This window comes from Poecilia latipinna, unplaced genomic scaffold (assembly GCF_001443285.1).
Source record: "Poecilia latipinna isolate Pla-1442-1.1 unplaced genomic scaffold, P_latipinna-1.0 Scaffold543, whole genome shotgun sequence".
In the NCBI taxonomy this organism is placed as follows: domain Eukaryota; kingdom Metazoa; phylum Chordata; class Actinopteri; order Cyprinodontiformes; family Poeciliidae; genus Poecilia; species Poecilia latipinna.
The window spans coordinates 196,453-212,518 of NW_015113159.1; the positions used below are offsets into that span (position 1 = coordinate 196,453).

The 16,066-nt window shown below is 45.2% G+C and overlaps 1 protein-coding gene across 1 annotated transcript in view; it reads right to left on the reverse strand.

Annotated features, from left to right (window-relative positions):
- niban1a (niban apoptosis regulator 1a) overlaps positions 1–16,066 on the reverse strand; it is a 28,180-nt gene that overhangs the window by 2,266 nt on the left and 9,848 nt on the right. The window contains exons 3-12 of the mRNA XM_015041232.1: positions 8,434–8,564; positions 7,586–7,714; positions 7,392–7,506; positions 5,162–5,326; positions 4,792–4,907; positions 2,577–2,681; positions 2,326–2,488; positions 2,064–2,251; positions 636–782; positions 445–555 (exon numbers count right to left, since the gene is read on the reverse strand). Of these exons, the coding sequence (XP_014896718.1) occupies positions 445–555; positions 636–782; positions 2,064–2,251; positions 2,326–2,488; positions 2,577–2,681; positions 4,792–4,907; positions 5,162–5,326; positions 7,392–7,506; positions 7,586–7,714; positions 8,434–8,564 (1,370 nt within the window). The remainder of the gene's footprint in view (positions 1–444; positions 556–635; positions 783–2,063; positions 2,252–2,325; positions 2,489–2,576; positions 2,682–4,791; positions 4,908–5,161; positions 5,327–7,391; positions 7,507–7,585; positions 7,715–8,433; positions 8,565–16,066) is intronic.

The window sequence follows — 16,066 nt, forward strand, 5'->3', positions numbered from 1 at the left end:
AGCAACCGGCACTGGGAACCTAGCAACCGGCACTGGCAACCTAGCAACCGGCACTGGTAGCTGAGCGGACGGCACTGCCAAATGAGACCCACTAGCCTTAGCATGCCTAGGTTGGTCATGCTTTCTTCCACTAGTGGCCATTAGCACAGGCAGGCTAGTGTTAGACTTGAATATGGTAGCATTAGCATTGCGTAGGCTAGCATTAGCATTGAATAGCCTAGCAAGTAGCATGCCTCGGCTGGTCCCCTGGAAAGTGTATTTTTATCTTTAAAGTCACTGACTGGGCCGATGTCTTCTAGAGTTGAACGTGAGTCCATCTGTTCAACAGCTCAAGTTCTGACCCAACTGGGTCATCAACAGAAAATGAATAAATGTGTTGCAGTGGTCTAGTCAAAGCCCAGACCAGAACCTGCCTGAAAACATGTGACGGTGTCCTGAACTGACCTTCAGGATCCGGTGCTTGGCCTTGTCCATGACGGCGCCGGCCGTTTCCGGGTTGTCCTCCATGGCTTTCTTCAGCATCAGCTCCAGCGTGTACGCCGCGTTCTCCATCAGCTGGAAGCAGCGAGGAGACGATCAGACCTCCAGCAGGTTCCCGCAGAACTCACCGTAAAACACGCAGCTCAGCCGCGCACCTGCTGCAGGTCGATCTGAGCGCCATGGGTCACCGCCGTCAAGGTGCTGAACCCAAAGCGCTCCTGCAGGTGCTTCAGTTTGCCCTGCAGGGAGCTGATCTTCAGGCAGCAGTCCAGCAAGTTCGGTCTCGCCATCTCACCCAAAGCCTGAGAGGCAGAAGAACAGAAGAACGGATTCAGAGCAGAGTCCTCTGCTGAAATCGGTTCTCATTGTCAAAGTGGTGTGACGACGATTGGGACGTTTGTTCTCAGCCTCACGTCGTCTGCCTCTTCTTGTTCAATCGCCTGGTGAAAGTTTGGCCCCCTCTGAAGTTAAGCTGTTCTGTGATTGGTCTGAATTTTGTGGGTGTTTAAGCAGAAACAGTGATACTCAGCTTCAGACTTCTGACTATCTGTGCACGGTCGGTCAGTAGCAAGAGGTTTTTCAGCCAGAGTGCAGCATGGGTAGTTCTGAGGAGCTGCTGTTCAAGGCCGTCGGTAAATATTGATCCCCGACTCGGTTCTGGTCCGATGTTTCCAACACCTTCACTTCTTTATTTCTTTGATAACATTGTCTCAGTAAAACTAGATGTTGCGGCTCGTCAATCATTTCCTCGTCCTCCAAAGTCGTATCGGTGGTTCCTCTGTAGATCTGGAAACACCTTTGCACCGACGTTCCTCAGTCCTGAGGCCGGTCAGCAGTGAGGAACCGGAGTGTTGAATGGAGCGACTGCCATTGTTCTCCCAAGTTGTTTTTGCCAGTTTTTGTTCAAGTTGAGCTAATTTGTGTGTCGCTAACCCATCGACGCTCAGAAACCGCCTCCCTCCTGATGCGTTTCATCACGATCGGGTCGTTTCGGTCATAAACGGCGTTTCCACTTACACTGAAGCAGACTTAAAAGTCTCGATGCTAAACAGTGTTTTTCATACATGGTAGGCTACATGATGGTGGAGCATTGTTTCCATGGTTACTAATGATTATACCTTCTCCATAAGTGCATCTTACTAGTCTTGCTTATGAAGTTAATGAAGTTAACTTGAGCACACAGAGCTGCAGTCCTCTGCCATCATCTAGAGGCCGACGATGAAGCGACTCGGATCCTACCACTAAATAAAAACGATTTCTAGGCTGCCAGCTGCCTGTTTTTTGGAAAGCTTTAGAGGAGCGCATTATTTTGAAGTTTAAGGCTCAGTGGGCCGTTTTGTGAAGGTTCATCGGCAGCAGGAGCTCGGCTCGGCTCGGCTCAGACCGGACCGGACCGGACCGGACCATGAAGGGTCTGAGTGAACATGAACGTCCTGAAACCAGGCGACCGGGTCTGGACTTGGGACCCACCATACTGGGCCCATCAGAGCTCGGCTCTCTGGAGAGGAAACCTGGAAACCAAGTCTTGTACAGGTGAAGTTCTACAGTGTGAAGGTACCGGACGGGGTCCGGTAGTTCCAGACCTGTTTCAGCTTGTCGTTGTCGGCTCCCTGCAGGACGGCCTGGTACACCTCGTCCATCTTGGTCTCCATCAGCTGCCGGCTGGCCATGAAGCCGGAGCTGATCGGCTCCATCAGCTCCTCCAGAACCGAGCCCAGGTAGGGCTGGACGGACTCGGAGCACAGCTGCTCCGCCGGCTCAGAGACCTTGGCTGGAGAAAAGAGTCGGACATCAGAACAGAACCGGCAGAAGCTCTGAGCCTGGTGCTGCAGGCGGCTCGGTTACCTCGGATCTTCTCCTCCAGCTGCCGCCTGGTGTTGAGGATCTGGTCCATGTCGGAGCGCATCAGAACCTCCTGCTGCTGGACGGACACCTTGCACTCCTCCTTCAGAGCTGCCAGGCCCTCCAGCAGATGCTCCTGGACCAGGATGTAGGCCGCCTCCATCGTCTGGCAGGTAGAGGAGTCGGATCGTTTCAACCGCCGGCCCAGATTACAAGTTTTAGAAGGAAATTCTGAAGGTTCTGATCGGACTCACGATGAACCAAGCCTTCTTCCTGTCGGTCTTCTTGGCTCTGAGGCGAGGCAGCAGGTCCTTCCCCAGCGACGGCAGCAGCTTCTCCATCACCAGGTTGGCCATCACCTGAAAGCAGAACGCAGTCCAGCTGTCAACATCTGGAGCATCAAACCCAACCGGTTCCACCCGGGTCCAGTCAGAACTTTTCATCCATCTTAGACGATTTTAAGATGAAGCTGAAGCGATTAGGTCCTTCTACCGACCGACAGCAGCTGGAAGCTTAAAGGTCTGAGGAGCCAACTAAATATTTAGTTAGTAAACTAACTAAATATTTAGTTGGTTAGTTAAATATGTAGCTGGGAAGTTAAATATCTAACCAACTAACTAACTATTGCGTTTGTGACATTTAAAATATGTCTTTGAAAACAAAGCATTTTCTCTCATGACAGGCTGAACAGATAAATTATTGCTGGTCATTTTTGGCTGTAACTGTGACAGTTTTTCACTATTATCAGTTTATAGAGCTGCAGAGGTAGAATGTACTCAGAGAGAGGGAGACGATCCGATGGAGGTAAAGGGTTCTGGAGGCTCCGGTCCGCCAGGAAGGGACACGTCTGACCCCGACGACCCGGTCAGCTGATTGTTGCCTTTTAAAAGCTGCGACTGTTAGGAGCAGTTTGTTTCATTTCTGGAAAAATAACTGAACATGCAGCTAAAAATGTAGCGTTCTTTCTAAACAATGGTTCAGTGTTCAGTGTGATGCAAGACTGCAGGTGTGGAGTGAAGACCAGTCGTTACTCAGCTCTGACTGAAGCAGAGCCTGAGCTGCAGGGTTTGTTAGCAACAGGAAGTGTGAGTTAACGCTGAGCTCAGCTTCCTGAAACAACAGCAGCTCACAATGTGGCGGCGTGGGCGGTTCCGGCCGGATCCAGAGGAAAACGCAGCTGGAAGAGCCGCAAACGCTGCGAGGAGAACAACAAACCTGGACACTTCCTGCAGACGCAGGGAATGGAAATGAGTCCTGATCTGATGCTTTCAGGACGTTTGTTCCAGAACCGGAACTGGGACCAGGCAGGACCGGAACCGGGAACAAACGCTGCCTCGCCTGGTCCTGGGTCTGGTCCTGGTGTTCCAGTGATCTTTTGGAACCACTGACTGATTTTTAGTAGGATGGTGACCTGCTGGTATGGAGTCACATTCCTGCCAAAAACATTGAGGAGCGCGTTTATTAAGGGAGAAACCGTTTAAGTCTGCCTCATGAAAGCAGCGCGCTGAGCCGTAACACACACACACACACACACACACACACACACACACCATCTGCAGTGTTCGAGGCCGAATTCATTTCATGAAATTGGCCTGTAATGCACAGAGGAAACATGCAGTCAGAGGCAGCGTGCTGCGTTCAAGGACCAGAGAATAAATGGAAACGCCTGTGGCATTTCTCTCTGGATTCATGACTCTGCTGCTCTGATTGCTTCCTGCTCGTCGGGCTTTTTGGCAGGAATGTGACACTTTCTGCTGAAAACAAGAAGATGCAGCAGTTTTTCTGTTTCCTGTTGAGACGTGAAACATTTTACTGTAACAGGTTTTCACGGTGGTAGTCAGCTGATCCGGGTTTCACTCCTCATTTAGTTCACTTCTGATCTCCATCGTTTCTGTTTCGGGACCAAAAACAAAGACTTGTGTTTTATTGTGAAAGGCTTCAGGAAGTCCGACCCACTGATGGATCCTCTGGACCTAAAGAGGTGAATATTAGTGTGATAATGATTCATATTCATAAACTGTCTGGTCTCGTTTCTACAGCAAATATCTTAATACACTCAAAATAAGATCAAACTAACTTATAAAAGTGACTTTTTAGCACGAATTACAGGCTTTGAGTCAACAACTCCGTAGTATTGATGAAAAAGTTCCAGTTAAAATTGGCAGATTTTTTCACTGATATGATATTCTTCCTTCATCTGCCAGTGGAAGTAGAACTGGACCAGAACTACTTGGTAAGATTTATTGTTTTGCAGTGCAGTCAGTGGAAGCTTATAGGTGTTGAATGAAAGCATCTCAAGAACAAAACCTTGAGGAACTCCAGGGGGAACTTTTGTTTACTCAGAATTATGATTAAAAAAGCGACACTAAGAAGTTCAGGACCGACCGCCATCTAGATTATCTCAATAAAGAGCATTTTTCTTCTAAAACCAGACTGAGGAGATCAGAGCGGCCGACGCTGCAGACGTACCCGCACGTCGCTGCCGATCAGCATGCCCCAGGCCTCGTACTGGCCCCGGTCCTGGCGGAACAGCTGGATGGCCTTCAGGAACGCCTGGACTTCACACGTCTTCTTCTTCTGGAAGTCTGGCGGAAACGCAGCAGAGTTCAGGATCAGTCTGTCGGCTCGTTCATCAGCCTCGGAGATCTGCATCATCTAAGGTTCCCGAGGTGCTCAGGCGAGCCTGTCACCATGGCAACCACAGGGAAGCTAGTTAACCTTCAGCTGTGATGCTGAGCAGCAAACGGGAGATAAAACTCCTCTCGTTTTTCTGCAGCAGCTAAGCGTCTGATTCTCATCTGATCAGCAGGAAGCAGCAGGACTGAACGTCGTTTCCCACCTTGGTTCTGGTGCTTGATGCAGTCGGACAGGAAGGAGATGAAGGTGGCCCGCTTGGCCTCCTGCTTGAAGCAGAAGTAGTAATCCCTCCTGTAGGGCAGGCGCAGGTAGACGGGGAACTGCCCCGGCATCCCCGGCAGAGGAGGAGCGAACTCCTCCTTCACGTCTGAAACAGAAGGAAAAACTCCAGGTTGGACTGAGCAGAACCGTCCTCTTATTGGTCCAGCTTCAACCAGAACTGTTTAATCACTTCCTGTTTCCTGTCTGGATTCTTTCAACAGCAGCAGCGATTATTTAATGTTTCTAACTCGCAGGATGATTAATAATCCTTTCAGAATCATATTTGTTGTTGGAAGTTTTTCCTCCATCAGGTGTTTGATGTTTGTAGCCAGTTTGATCTCAGAGGAAAATAAAAACTATTTCACCTTCAAGTAGCAGCGAAAAAATGGTAGAAGAAGAAGAAATACTGCTGCTAAAAAGGTTGTAAGAGAGGAAGAAATAAAAATAGTTTAGTACAAGAAATAGTAATCATCAGCAGTAGAAAACACAGAAGAAATGAGACTGCTGGTTGTAGAAGTAGTCAGAAAAATAGACAAAATAGTAATAATAATAATAATAATAATAATAACAATCATGATCTGCAGAGGATGAGCTGAACACAAACACATCAGGTCCGTTTCTCATGGTCCATCCTGCATCATCCATTTATAACCAATGTTTATGTTGAATATGCAAAATGAAATCTAAGTTCTGTTTTTCCACAGGACTGATGACACGTTTCTTTTCCGTTCAGTCCGATGCTACAGCCTGACCTCCAGATACGAGCGACAGGAGCTCTGACTGGTTAAAGCTTCAATCCAAACTCAGCTGCAAAAACTGAGTGAAGTCAAAACAAAACTTTCCTTCTGAGGAGCAGAAACCTGAAGGAATCCAGCAGCCGGTTTGTTCTGACGCAGAGCAGAGATGCTTTGTTTTCAGAGCAGAAATTGTTGCATCATTGATTTCTGCTGAGTGGGACGAACTGCCACTGGATCGGCTTTAACGCAGAGACTGGATCAGGTAACAGGAAGCAGCAGGGGGTTAGAGGTCAACCAGGCAGGTTAGAACACATTAAACTGTTTCCAAACTATTTCAGCCTCCAGTAAAACCGACTAATGATGGAGCAGAAACCTGGAACTCTCCTGATCCTGACAGCAAAGCAGCACTGATCTCACCGAGACGAAGATATGGAGCCGAGAACGAAATCCAAAAAGCTTCAATATTTGATCGTTTCGAGGATTAAAGGGTCAAAAGGTTCATAATTTACCAACAAATCATAGAAGATTGTCTCAAAATGGAATAACAACCAAGGCTGTCTGACATCTGAGTGTCGTAGAAATAATCCTCCGCAGCCTGATGGTGGATGAGCTGGCCTAAAGCAATCATGGGAATAAAGGAAGAGAGGCCAGGAAAACATCCCTGAGGCACACCACAGTTCATGTGAGGTTCTCAGACGTTCACAATCAAAACATGCCTGGAGGTTTCTGATGATCTCAAAACGAGTTTTTTAGGGTAAAGACGAAGTAGAACTGGTTCTACTGGAACCAGAACTCCATCAACTGCTGTGGTTCTCTCTCTGCTCTGAGTCAAACCAACCTGTTCCCCTCCTGGCCTGTGGGGGCGCTGCACCAAGAACCACTGATGGAAACGACACAAAAACCTCTGAAGACACTGAGAGCAACTTCCTTCTTCACCAGATGGAAACAAGATGGAGGCGTCAGATTTTAGTGTTGGAGGATTTCTCTTTAGGCTGAAGACCAGGAGCCATTTCTGCTGCTAGCGCTAGGCTAGCATGTTAGCTTTGGTTGTACTTACCCAGAATGCCCTGCGCTGTAGTCCACTTCCTGCTTTTGAAGCAGTTAAGGGAGCTTGGCGTAAATATTCAAACCGAACCAGAGTTCATTCAGCTGAACCCATATGGAGGAATTTTCCTGCCATAATCCAAGAGCACACATGTTCAGTCTGACAGCAGGACTTCATGTCTTTCTTCTCTAAACTTGTAATGACTGTATTGAAAACTTCTCCTCCTGCTTGGTCAGTTTAGAGTCTGGTCTGAAGAAAAGTTTCTCCACCAAACAGTTTGGCTGTAAAATTCCAAGCTAATGGCTAATGGCCACCAAGCTAAAGGAATAGCATAAATATGGGACCCATATGGGGGAACAGAGAAACCTGAACTAACAGTTTCTACTCACTGCTGTCATCAGGGTAGCATTTGTCCACCATCTCCATGTACTTCTCCTCTGTGGTCAGAATAGTGCCCCCTGTAGGCAGCAGCTTGTAAAGCGCGTTGGCTCCTTTAACATAAGACTGACAGCAGAACCAGAACCGGGTTATGAGCAGAACCTTCCGGCGCATCAGGTTGGTACCAGAGCAGTTTTTCACTCACCTGCAGGCTTTCATGACACTCCAGGCAGTAGTTTGCTCTCACCACAACGATCCGCTCCCTCCACTTCCTGCTGTCATCAAAGTACCACACGGCGTCGTCGTAGAGGACGATGGCTTCCTCTGGCGCCTTCTGGTGGTAGAAACGGGTATAAAGGAGGAAATGAAGCCATGAAGAGGAGCGGATGCTAACTTTGAAAACGATTAGCGCACTTAGCTTCTCCTAAGTTAATATTTCTGAATAAATTCATTGGCGCTAATTTTGTTGGCTGTTTTGTAAACTTCCAGTTGAAGAAACTGAGGCTCTTTATCAACTGTTAAGAATTCAAGTAGTTACATATTTATATTCTTGCTCTTATTTTGAAGTAAGACTGTTTACTCAGAAATTCTGCTTCCTGTCCTCATGTTCTCTTTCTTTTCAAACAGGAAACAGTAACAAATTAAAACATGTACATTAAAGAGTTTGACGTAAACATAATTATAATATCAAAGGACAATATAGAATATGTAAATTATGTTCAATTTAAATGTCGGCATTTAAACTTGAGTTCATGACCTTTATCTAGATATTAAAATCAGGTTTTTTGTGAATCTAGGAAAGGTCATAAGGTCGTGTGGTGTGATGGCCTGGGCACGTCTTCAGTCACCCAAACAATGCAGCTGGAATACAAGAATCAATATGTTACAGTGGCCTAGTCAAAGGCCAGCCCTTATCCTGGCTGAGTTGAAAGCCACGCTGACCCTCAGGTCATCATTTATTCATCGACCCACTTCTCAGAGGAACATCAACATCCATTAGCGTCCATCTGAGCGCTGACGTCTCCATGGAGACGCCCGGCGAGGCATCGTTACCTTCTGCTCGAGCAGCTGAGTGATCTGCTGTTTGTTCTGTTGCAGTTCGTCCTCCACCTGGGCGAACCGGGCCACCGAGAACTGCTTCCTGTAGTACGGAGCGAAGTCGCTCAGCTCGGCCTCCGCCTGGCCTGAACCAAGAGAAGAAGAAACAAACATGACGGTCAGCTGGTCAGCCTCCACAGAGCCGATGGTCAGGAAGACGAAACCCAGAAACCCAGAAACCCAGATCCGACTCAAACCGAGTCCAGACAAATCAGATTCACTAAGAGAAACAATTAAACGGTTTTTAGATGCAAAACTTTGTTGCAAGAAAATCCACTGAGTGAAGAAGAGCGTCAGAAAAATCTGCTAACATATAAAATATCATTTATAGATGATTCAAATGTTTGGTTTTCCAAACTTTTACTCAGTTACATTTGCTTGAGTAATTAAACGGACTTTTAGGAGTAACTATGCCAACAGTTCTTCTTACTTCAGTAACATTCGTGTCACTGCAGCTGCTTCCACCCCGACATCATCCACCGTTTTCATTTAATGGGTTTCAATTTCAAAATCATACACATTTTTCTTCTGCTTTAATTTATTTTGTAATTATGTTTCTTTTTATTTTTTTTACACTTTAGCTTTAAAAATACCAGAATTTACACTTTAAACTTTTCATCCATCTGATGGCATCGTTTTTAAATATCAAATATTCTCACCAGTTGCTCTGCACATTTCATGAGTGAAAAATATGTTAAGTATTTCTCCTCTTACTGGAGCACATCCTCCTCAGATCAAAAATAACATTCATTGACATTAATTCATAAATCTGATAAGTATATAAATATATAAAAAGGTTTTAATTTATCAGAAAAAATCTAAAAAAATAAAATAAAATCTGACATTTGCAGCAACAAAATGCCAGAAAAAACATCCAGATAACAAAATGTCTGTCAGAAAATATCAGACTTGATGTTGGATTTTAATGCCTTTAATTGCAAAACTGATTTTTTTTCTCGCCAATTTCGGACCTATCATCATCAGAGCAGGGTCTGGACTTTGACTAGACCACTGCAAAACCCTGACTCTTTTCTAATACAGCGTTATTCTGGGTCATAGTTCCAGCTGCTGGACGGATGGTTTCCCGTTTCCAGACGGGTTCGGCCCACAGCATCATCCCTCCACCACCGCGCCGGACACTGAAGACCAGAGAACGTCCCAGTCAAAGCCCGGTTTCCAGGTTTATACTCGTTAACGGTAAGCAGGTGCTGCGCCGCCTCCTGACGGTTTTGTTTTTACAGCAAACGTGTTCTGACCCGATGGCTGCAGGAAGGCGTTAAATATCCGTGTTTCCCTGTAAGTTTCCACTCCTGGACGCGTTTCAACAGCCTGAGATTTTATCAGCCGTCTGCAGAAACAGGAACAAATAAACCAAACCGGGCTTCAACATCACTGAACCCGAGTCAAACCGGGTCATTCCAGAACAAAGACTTTCCTCCAGCCCGATTCTCTGATGACAACCTGCAGGTTCAATGAAACTTCAAATCCAAAATGTCCGCTACCAAAACATCTATCGACTCTGGAAATGTTTAAAAATATTTTCTAGTCTTTCCAAATTATGACTGAAAAAGACATTTATAATTACATAAATAAATTATGAACCATAATGTCCACTAATGGGACTAGTAATGCATTCGTAATTAGCAGCTACCAGATGCTAATCTGATTTTCAGGGCGGAGCCAAACAAGTTAAACGTTTTGGCTAATATTAATAAACTCAAACTATGCATTTTATTTTTACATTATACAACTCGGTTTTTTTAAGTAATTTATTTTTATTATTGATAATAAAACAAGCAATTGTTTTACCAACATTAAGCAGTAATAATCAGCAGCAGCAGGTATTGATTATAGCGATTAATTTATTATTATTATTCCTTTAAATCAAAGCCAAAAGTCCATCAGTTTAAAGTTACTGTTGAACCATAATAACTGGAACACTAACCAATATGTTTGATCATGTATTGATCATGTGATGATGGCGCTCATCAAAATGAAATGTTTGCTTTTGAACTGCCTTGTTACTGAAATGTGACATACTAATCATTTTTTCTTTTACCATCACTAATAAATGACCATTATGATTATTGATTTTACTGTTATTATGTTTCTGCAGCAGATCCAGTTCGTCAGTCTGGATCTGCTGAGAAAACCCTCAGATATTATCCTACAGAAGCAAAACCAGTGAAGCTCTGCAGGTTCTGTTTCCTCTGGTTCGTCTCCTGGAGGCTCCAACTGGTCGCACTGGGAATCATCTGCTCCAGTTGGAGGAAACTGGCATTTTAAGCCTCATCTTCACGGATGAACATGCAGATGTTTCACTTCATCATCATCGCCGTCGTCTGGTGCAGGGCCAGAGCTGACGTCGGGTTTCTGATGGTCCTCCCAGTGGGAAACAGCAGGTCCCAGTTAAAATGGACGCCAGCGTCACATCGGATGAAAAACCCAGAGAGCGAATCAGGAAGCAGCAATAATATATATAAAAAATATGATGAGTCATTTATCAGGAAAATAAAACCTCATCATGAATCCAGACCTGCTGCTTTGAAATGATGTAAATATCGACAGTTTAATAGCAATAATCGATCAGAAGATTCTGTTTAATATCATTTGTATAAAACATTAGATATTTAAAGGGCCAGTCTGCTTTTTCCCAAGCAGCAGCTGCATTTTGAATCTCCTTGTTTTCTTCCTTCGGTTCTGAACAATATGGATCATAAAAGCTCCTGATGAATCCCTGCCGACTGCGACCGAACGGCGTGGATATCCTGCTTCCTCCTCCACCGGGAGGCTCAGCTGGAAAACGACCTCTGACCCCAAACAGCAGCAGCAGGACCTACAGCGCAAACTCAAGCTTTTAGCAAAAACTGATGTTTACTTCATGATCTCTCATTTTAATAATAATATAGAAAGTTAAAAATAGAAAATACAAAGACGTTAGCGACCGTCGGACGGAGGCCGCTGCCATCTGACCTACTTCTGTTCAACATACAAACAGAAAATGTGCAGCAGGTTTCAGACCTGATGGGTTCTGCAGCTGCTGTCGAAGAAAAACGTATTTTATCCGTCAGCTGTCATCTCTCTCTCACACACACACACACACACACACTGCTGAGGTGATCTCATCTGTTTCAGGCTGGACGAGTTGAACTCTGTCCATGCACTCACAGGAGATTTGAATAGAGACGACGTAGCTCATGCAAAACATCTGCAGCTCTAATTTGTTTCTTCTTCTCTGTTTCAGGTTCGATCATAAAACCAAAAAGGAGAAAAGAACCTGGAGATGAACTTTGAGAGAAAGCCTGAAGCTTTTTCAGACGGTTTCTATTCAAACGTTGAGAAACTTCTGCAGATCAGAGCTTTAGTCCAACAAGAGAAAAATAAAAGACTCCTGAAAACAATTGGCTCATTTTCTGTTGTTCACATTCATCAGCGATGACCCACCAGTCTGCTCCGCCTCCTGAGTAACACACTAATCACATCCAAATGAGCTGCAGACGGAGCAGAAATCAAATAAAGTGGAGCAAACAAAGCATCAGAGCTGCTTTATGGAGGAAGGAACCGCAGAGACGACCATCGCCTGGAAAAACAAAATCACTGCAAGAGGAAAAACATCAGTTTGGTCCAGATACAGAAATAAAAACTTGTTTTAGTCTCTAGAAATGGAAGAAACCAGTCAGAAATGACCAGATCTGGGTCCAGATGGGAAACAGGAATGATACGGATTAGAGGCAGTTACCGAAGCAGCCGACAGTCAGAGCGGTGAACAAAACATCACCCAACAGGCTGAGTTTACATCCAGGATGTTTCCTCCTTCAGTCCGGTCGACCCGGTTCTACTGGAACCAGAACATCTGCTCCACCTCCAGCTGCTGTGGCTCTGAGTCAAACCAACCTGTTCCCCTCCTGGCCTGTGGGGGCGCTGCACCAAGAACCACTGAAGGAAACGACACAAAAACCTCTGAAGACGCTGAGAGCAACTTCCTTCTTCACCAGGTGGAAACAAGATGGAGGATTTCTCTGTAGGCTAAAGACCAGGAGCCATTTCTGCTGCTAGCGCTAGGCTAACATGTTAGCATTGTTTGGATTTACCCAGAATCCCCTGCGCTGTAGTCTACTTCCTGCTGTTGGAGCGGTCTCCGGTTCACATTCAAACTGAACCACTTCAACTGAACCCAGACAGAGTTTCAGAGGACCAAAGGTCAGAGGTCAGAGGTCACACCTCACCAACCGAACTGGACGTTCTGGACAAACGGACTGGAGTTGGATTACAGCAGATAAAAGAGGGCTGGTGTGAATCCATCCTTAGAAACTCCAGGACGTTTCTTATGAAATCCTTGAAAGTTTAACAGGAATCATTTTAAAAAATGAATTAAATGTTTATAAAAACAGATTGTCGTCATTTTCCTGTAAAATTCTCATCCAGCATGAACCTGGGTCCAAACAGAACTAAAAACTGCAGATCTGATTCTCTGCTGCTGTGCCCAGACAGGTTTCATGTGACCTTTGACCCCAGAGTAACTCAGGATTGTTTCCTCCAGGCCATATGAAGACCAGCCTCTTCACCTCTTATTGAAACCGTTTTATTTTCCTGGGGGAACAGATTTAAATCTGCAGGATTCGGATCAATGACTTTGATTTTCCTCTGATCCAAAGGGGTCAGATATTTACATACAGCCTGTGGTGTGTGGAACCTGCCGGCCCGGTTCTGGGCCGGCCCGGTTCTCTGGTTCTGGTGTGAATCATTATGTGAAGCGGAGAGCCGCTCTGCCAGTCGGACCGGACCCGGCCCAAACCAGAGGCATGTTGGAATGCAGGTCTGTCGTTTTCACATGAGATCTGCATGTGAAACCGTTTCCATAGCAACACTCTGCTGACCTCACATCCTGCTACCAAAATAAAGGCACAACATTCAAACATGGATGAAACTACAGCAACTTTATTCACTTCTGGTGTCGATTCTCCACAGTTTCTATATTTATGAAGGTTTTTTTCTCTCCGTTTAAACTGGAAAATGACATCAACGCATTTCCTCCTAAAATCAGAGCAGAACGCTCCAGAACCCATCAGAACCTTTAAAGCTGCACTAACATTTAGAAAACATATTTATTTTTACATATTTGTTCAGAATGTCACCAGAACTTCATGAGACAAAAAGCTCCTCTGCTTTCTGCCAGTGGTAACTAGAAACACCCAATCAGAGCCAGGAGGCGGGTCTAAGTGCTGTCAATCACAATTTCATGTGGTGCTGCTCATCCCTCCTCCCCCATTCTCTGCTATGCTAAAGCTAGCTAGCATATCCACCTGTGTTGGCCGATAAACGGTGAGTCGTTTTTCTTCCATTAGCCTTTAGCTGTGCCTACATGAGCTTGATTGACAGTTAAGCCCCTCCTCCTGGCTCTGATTGGTTGTTTTGGTGCATTTCTTCAGACAACAGCAGCTCAGAGATAATCCATCTGGTCACAGATTATCTGTCTCAACATGGTGACAGTTTGAACAAATATGGAAAAATCATTTTCTTTATAAAAGTTACTGCAGCTTTATGGTGCAACATAACAGCCAGGTTCTGATCCACCAGGGTCTGACTGGTTCTGGTTCTGGTCCAAGTTCCAAATGAAGATGCTCAGAGATGCTGTAGGTAAGATAATGACGACTCAATGACTGTCAACAGCAGCGACCAGAGGGTACTGTCCCTTTAAGACAGTACCTTCTGCCATCATTGGCCCAGAAACATCTGCAGAACCACAGCCGGTTCGGCTCCAGAAAATCTGAGCTGCTGCTTTTCTGCCCGTCTGAACCTGAACAGATGAAACTTTTTACCTTCTTATGAATCAACGTTTGTCACAAAGTCTGAACCGGAATGAATGATTTCAAGCTGCAGGCGCCGCCGACAAGCCGCCGCATGTCACATGTTTCCACACACCAACATGTAAACAGAAGGGAAGTGGGAAAGTTTCCACAGTGGGAACCAGTTTGTCCAGGGCGTCAGTCCTCAGGAAAAACTTCCCAAACAGAGAAAACGGCAGGAAAGCCGCGGATTCACTGGACTCAGGTCGGAAAAACCTGAGAGACCAGAAACCTGGGAGAGAGACGAGAGTCTGAGTTTCAGGAGAAACTCATCGGTTGTGAATCCTCACGTTAAAGGAAGATTTCCTGTAAAACCGGGACAAAGTTTCTCCTGGAACCCTAAAGGTGTGAAGCATTCCTGTAATTCCTCTGCAGAAGGAGCAGATTTCACAGCCTTCCGTCCGAAAGCTGCGTTTCGACTGCATGATCACCGTTTGACATTTTGAAAATAAATTTGCTAAATGAAAACATGGAAATTTAAACAAATCTCTCATTTTTCAATTCAAAGTTTTGCAGTTACGATGAGATGTTTGTGTTTGTTTTTTGACCGTAAAATCAGTTTATTTTGCAAAACTGTAACGGAAACTATTTTTTCGCATCACGAGTCACATGATCAACAACCGGATGTTACTGCTGACAAAAACCATGAAGAAGAAGACAGGAAGTGGTCGGAGGATGATCACATATGATTTTAATTTCATTTCTGACTTGATCGAAACGCAACATTTGCGAAATTGTGTTTTTTCAGAAAACAAAGATTGTCAGACATTTGTAATGGAAAAGCAGTTAGCCAGTTAGCAGTTAGCTAACAGGAAGCTGTGAAAGGCAGCAAACATACAGAAAAGTTTGTTTTCTGTCAGACAATATTTTCCTATAATTAAAATGTGATGGAAAATTAAATGAACTGGGAAAAAAGTTTATTTATCCAGTTACTGAAAATCTGAAGAGAGGAAAATTTAATTTAAAAAATAATAATTTCCACCCTGTGTTTCTCTCTCCCATCAGCTAAAAAGCTCCATTTATCTTTAAGTCCATTTCAGCTGTAAATTCTACAATAACTTTTATATTTATGTTTAAAAATGAGCAGGAACCGGGTTGGATGCTGGAGTTCAGAACTTTCTGATCACTTTCCTGTTTGGACCAGAACATCTGAAACATGAACTCTCAGATTCTGCAGCTCTGATGTCATGTTTAAAACATTTTTCTGGAGTTTAAAGGTCTGGCGCCGGTCCAGCAGGGCGTCGCTGGGAGCAGCAGAGCCGGTCCGACGTGGAGTTTTAAAATCCTGTCAGCATTTCTGGAAACATTCCTGCAGCTGACAGAGGAACGTTACGATGCCACAGCGCTTCGCTCACTGAGTCTGGGCCGAGCCTGGAGCCTTGGCTTCCCTCTGCATGTCTGAGCGGTGGCGTAATGGCAGCTGGACGCAGAGCGGCTCGGCGGGGGAACGGGAGGAAACGCAGAGCGGGAACGCCAGGACGGAGCCAGCTGCTGCAGCCGGTCCGATGGTTTCTGGACCTCCTGGGCTCCTCTCACTTTAATCTGCTGCTGGAGTTCAGACTCCTGACTTCAGCTCCTCGCTTCACAAAGAAGCTTTTAGAACAAATATCTGGACTTACATGAATCCTAAAAAACAGATAAATCCAGTAAAATGGAAACTTTTCCATCTAGAACAATAAAAAAGACAATCAGGTCAGAACAGAACCTGCAGAACTTTGGGTCCACATGTGGCGCTGACAGAG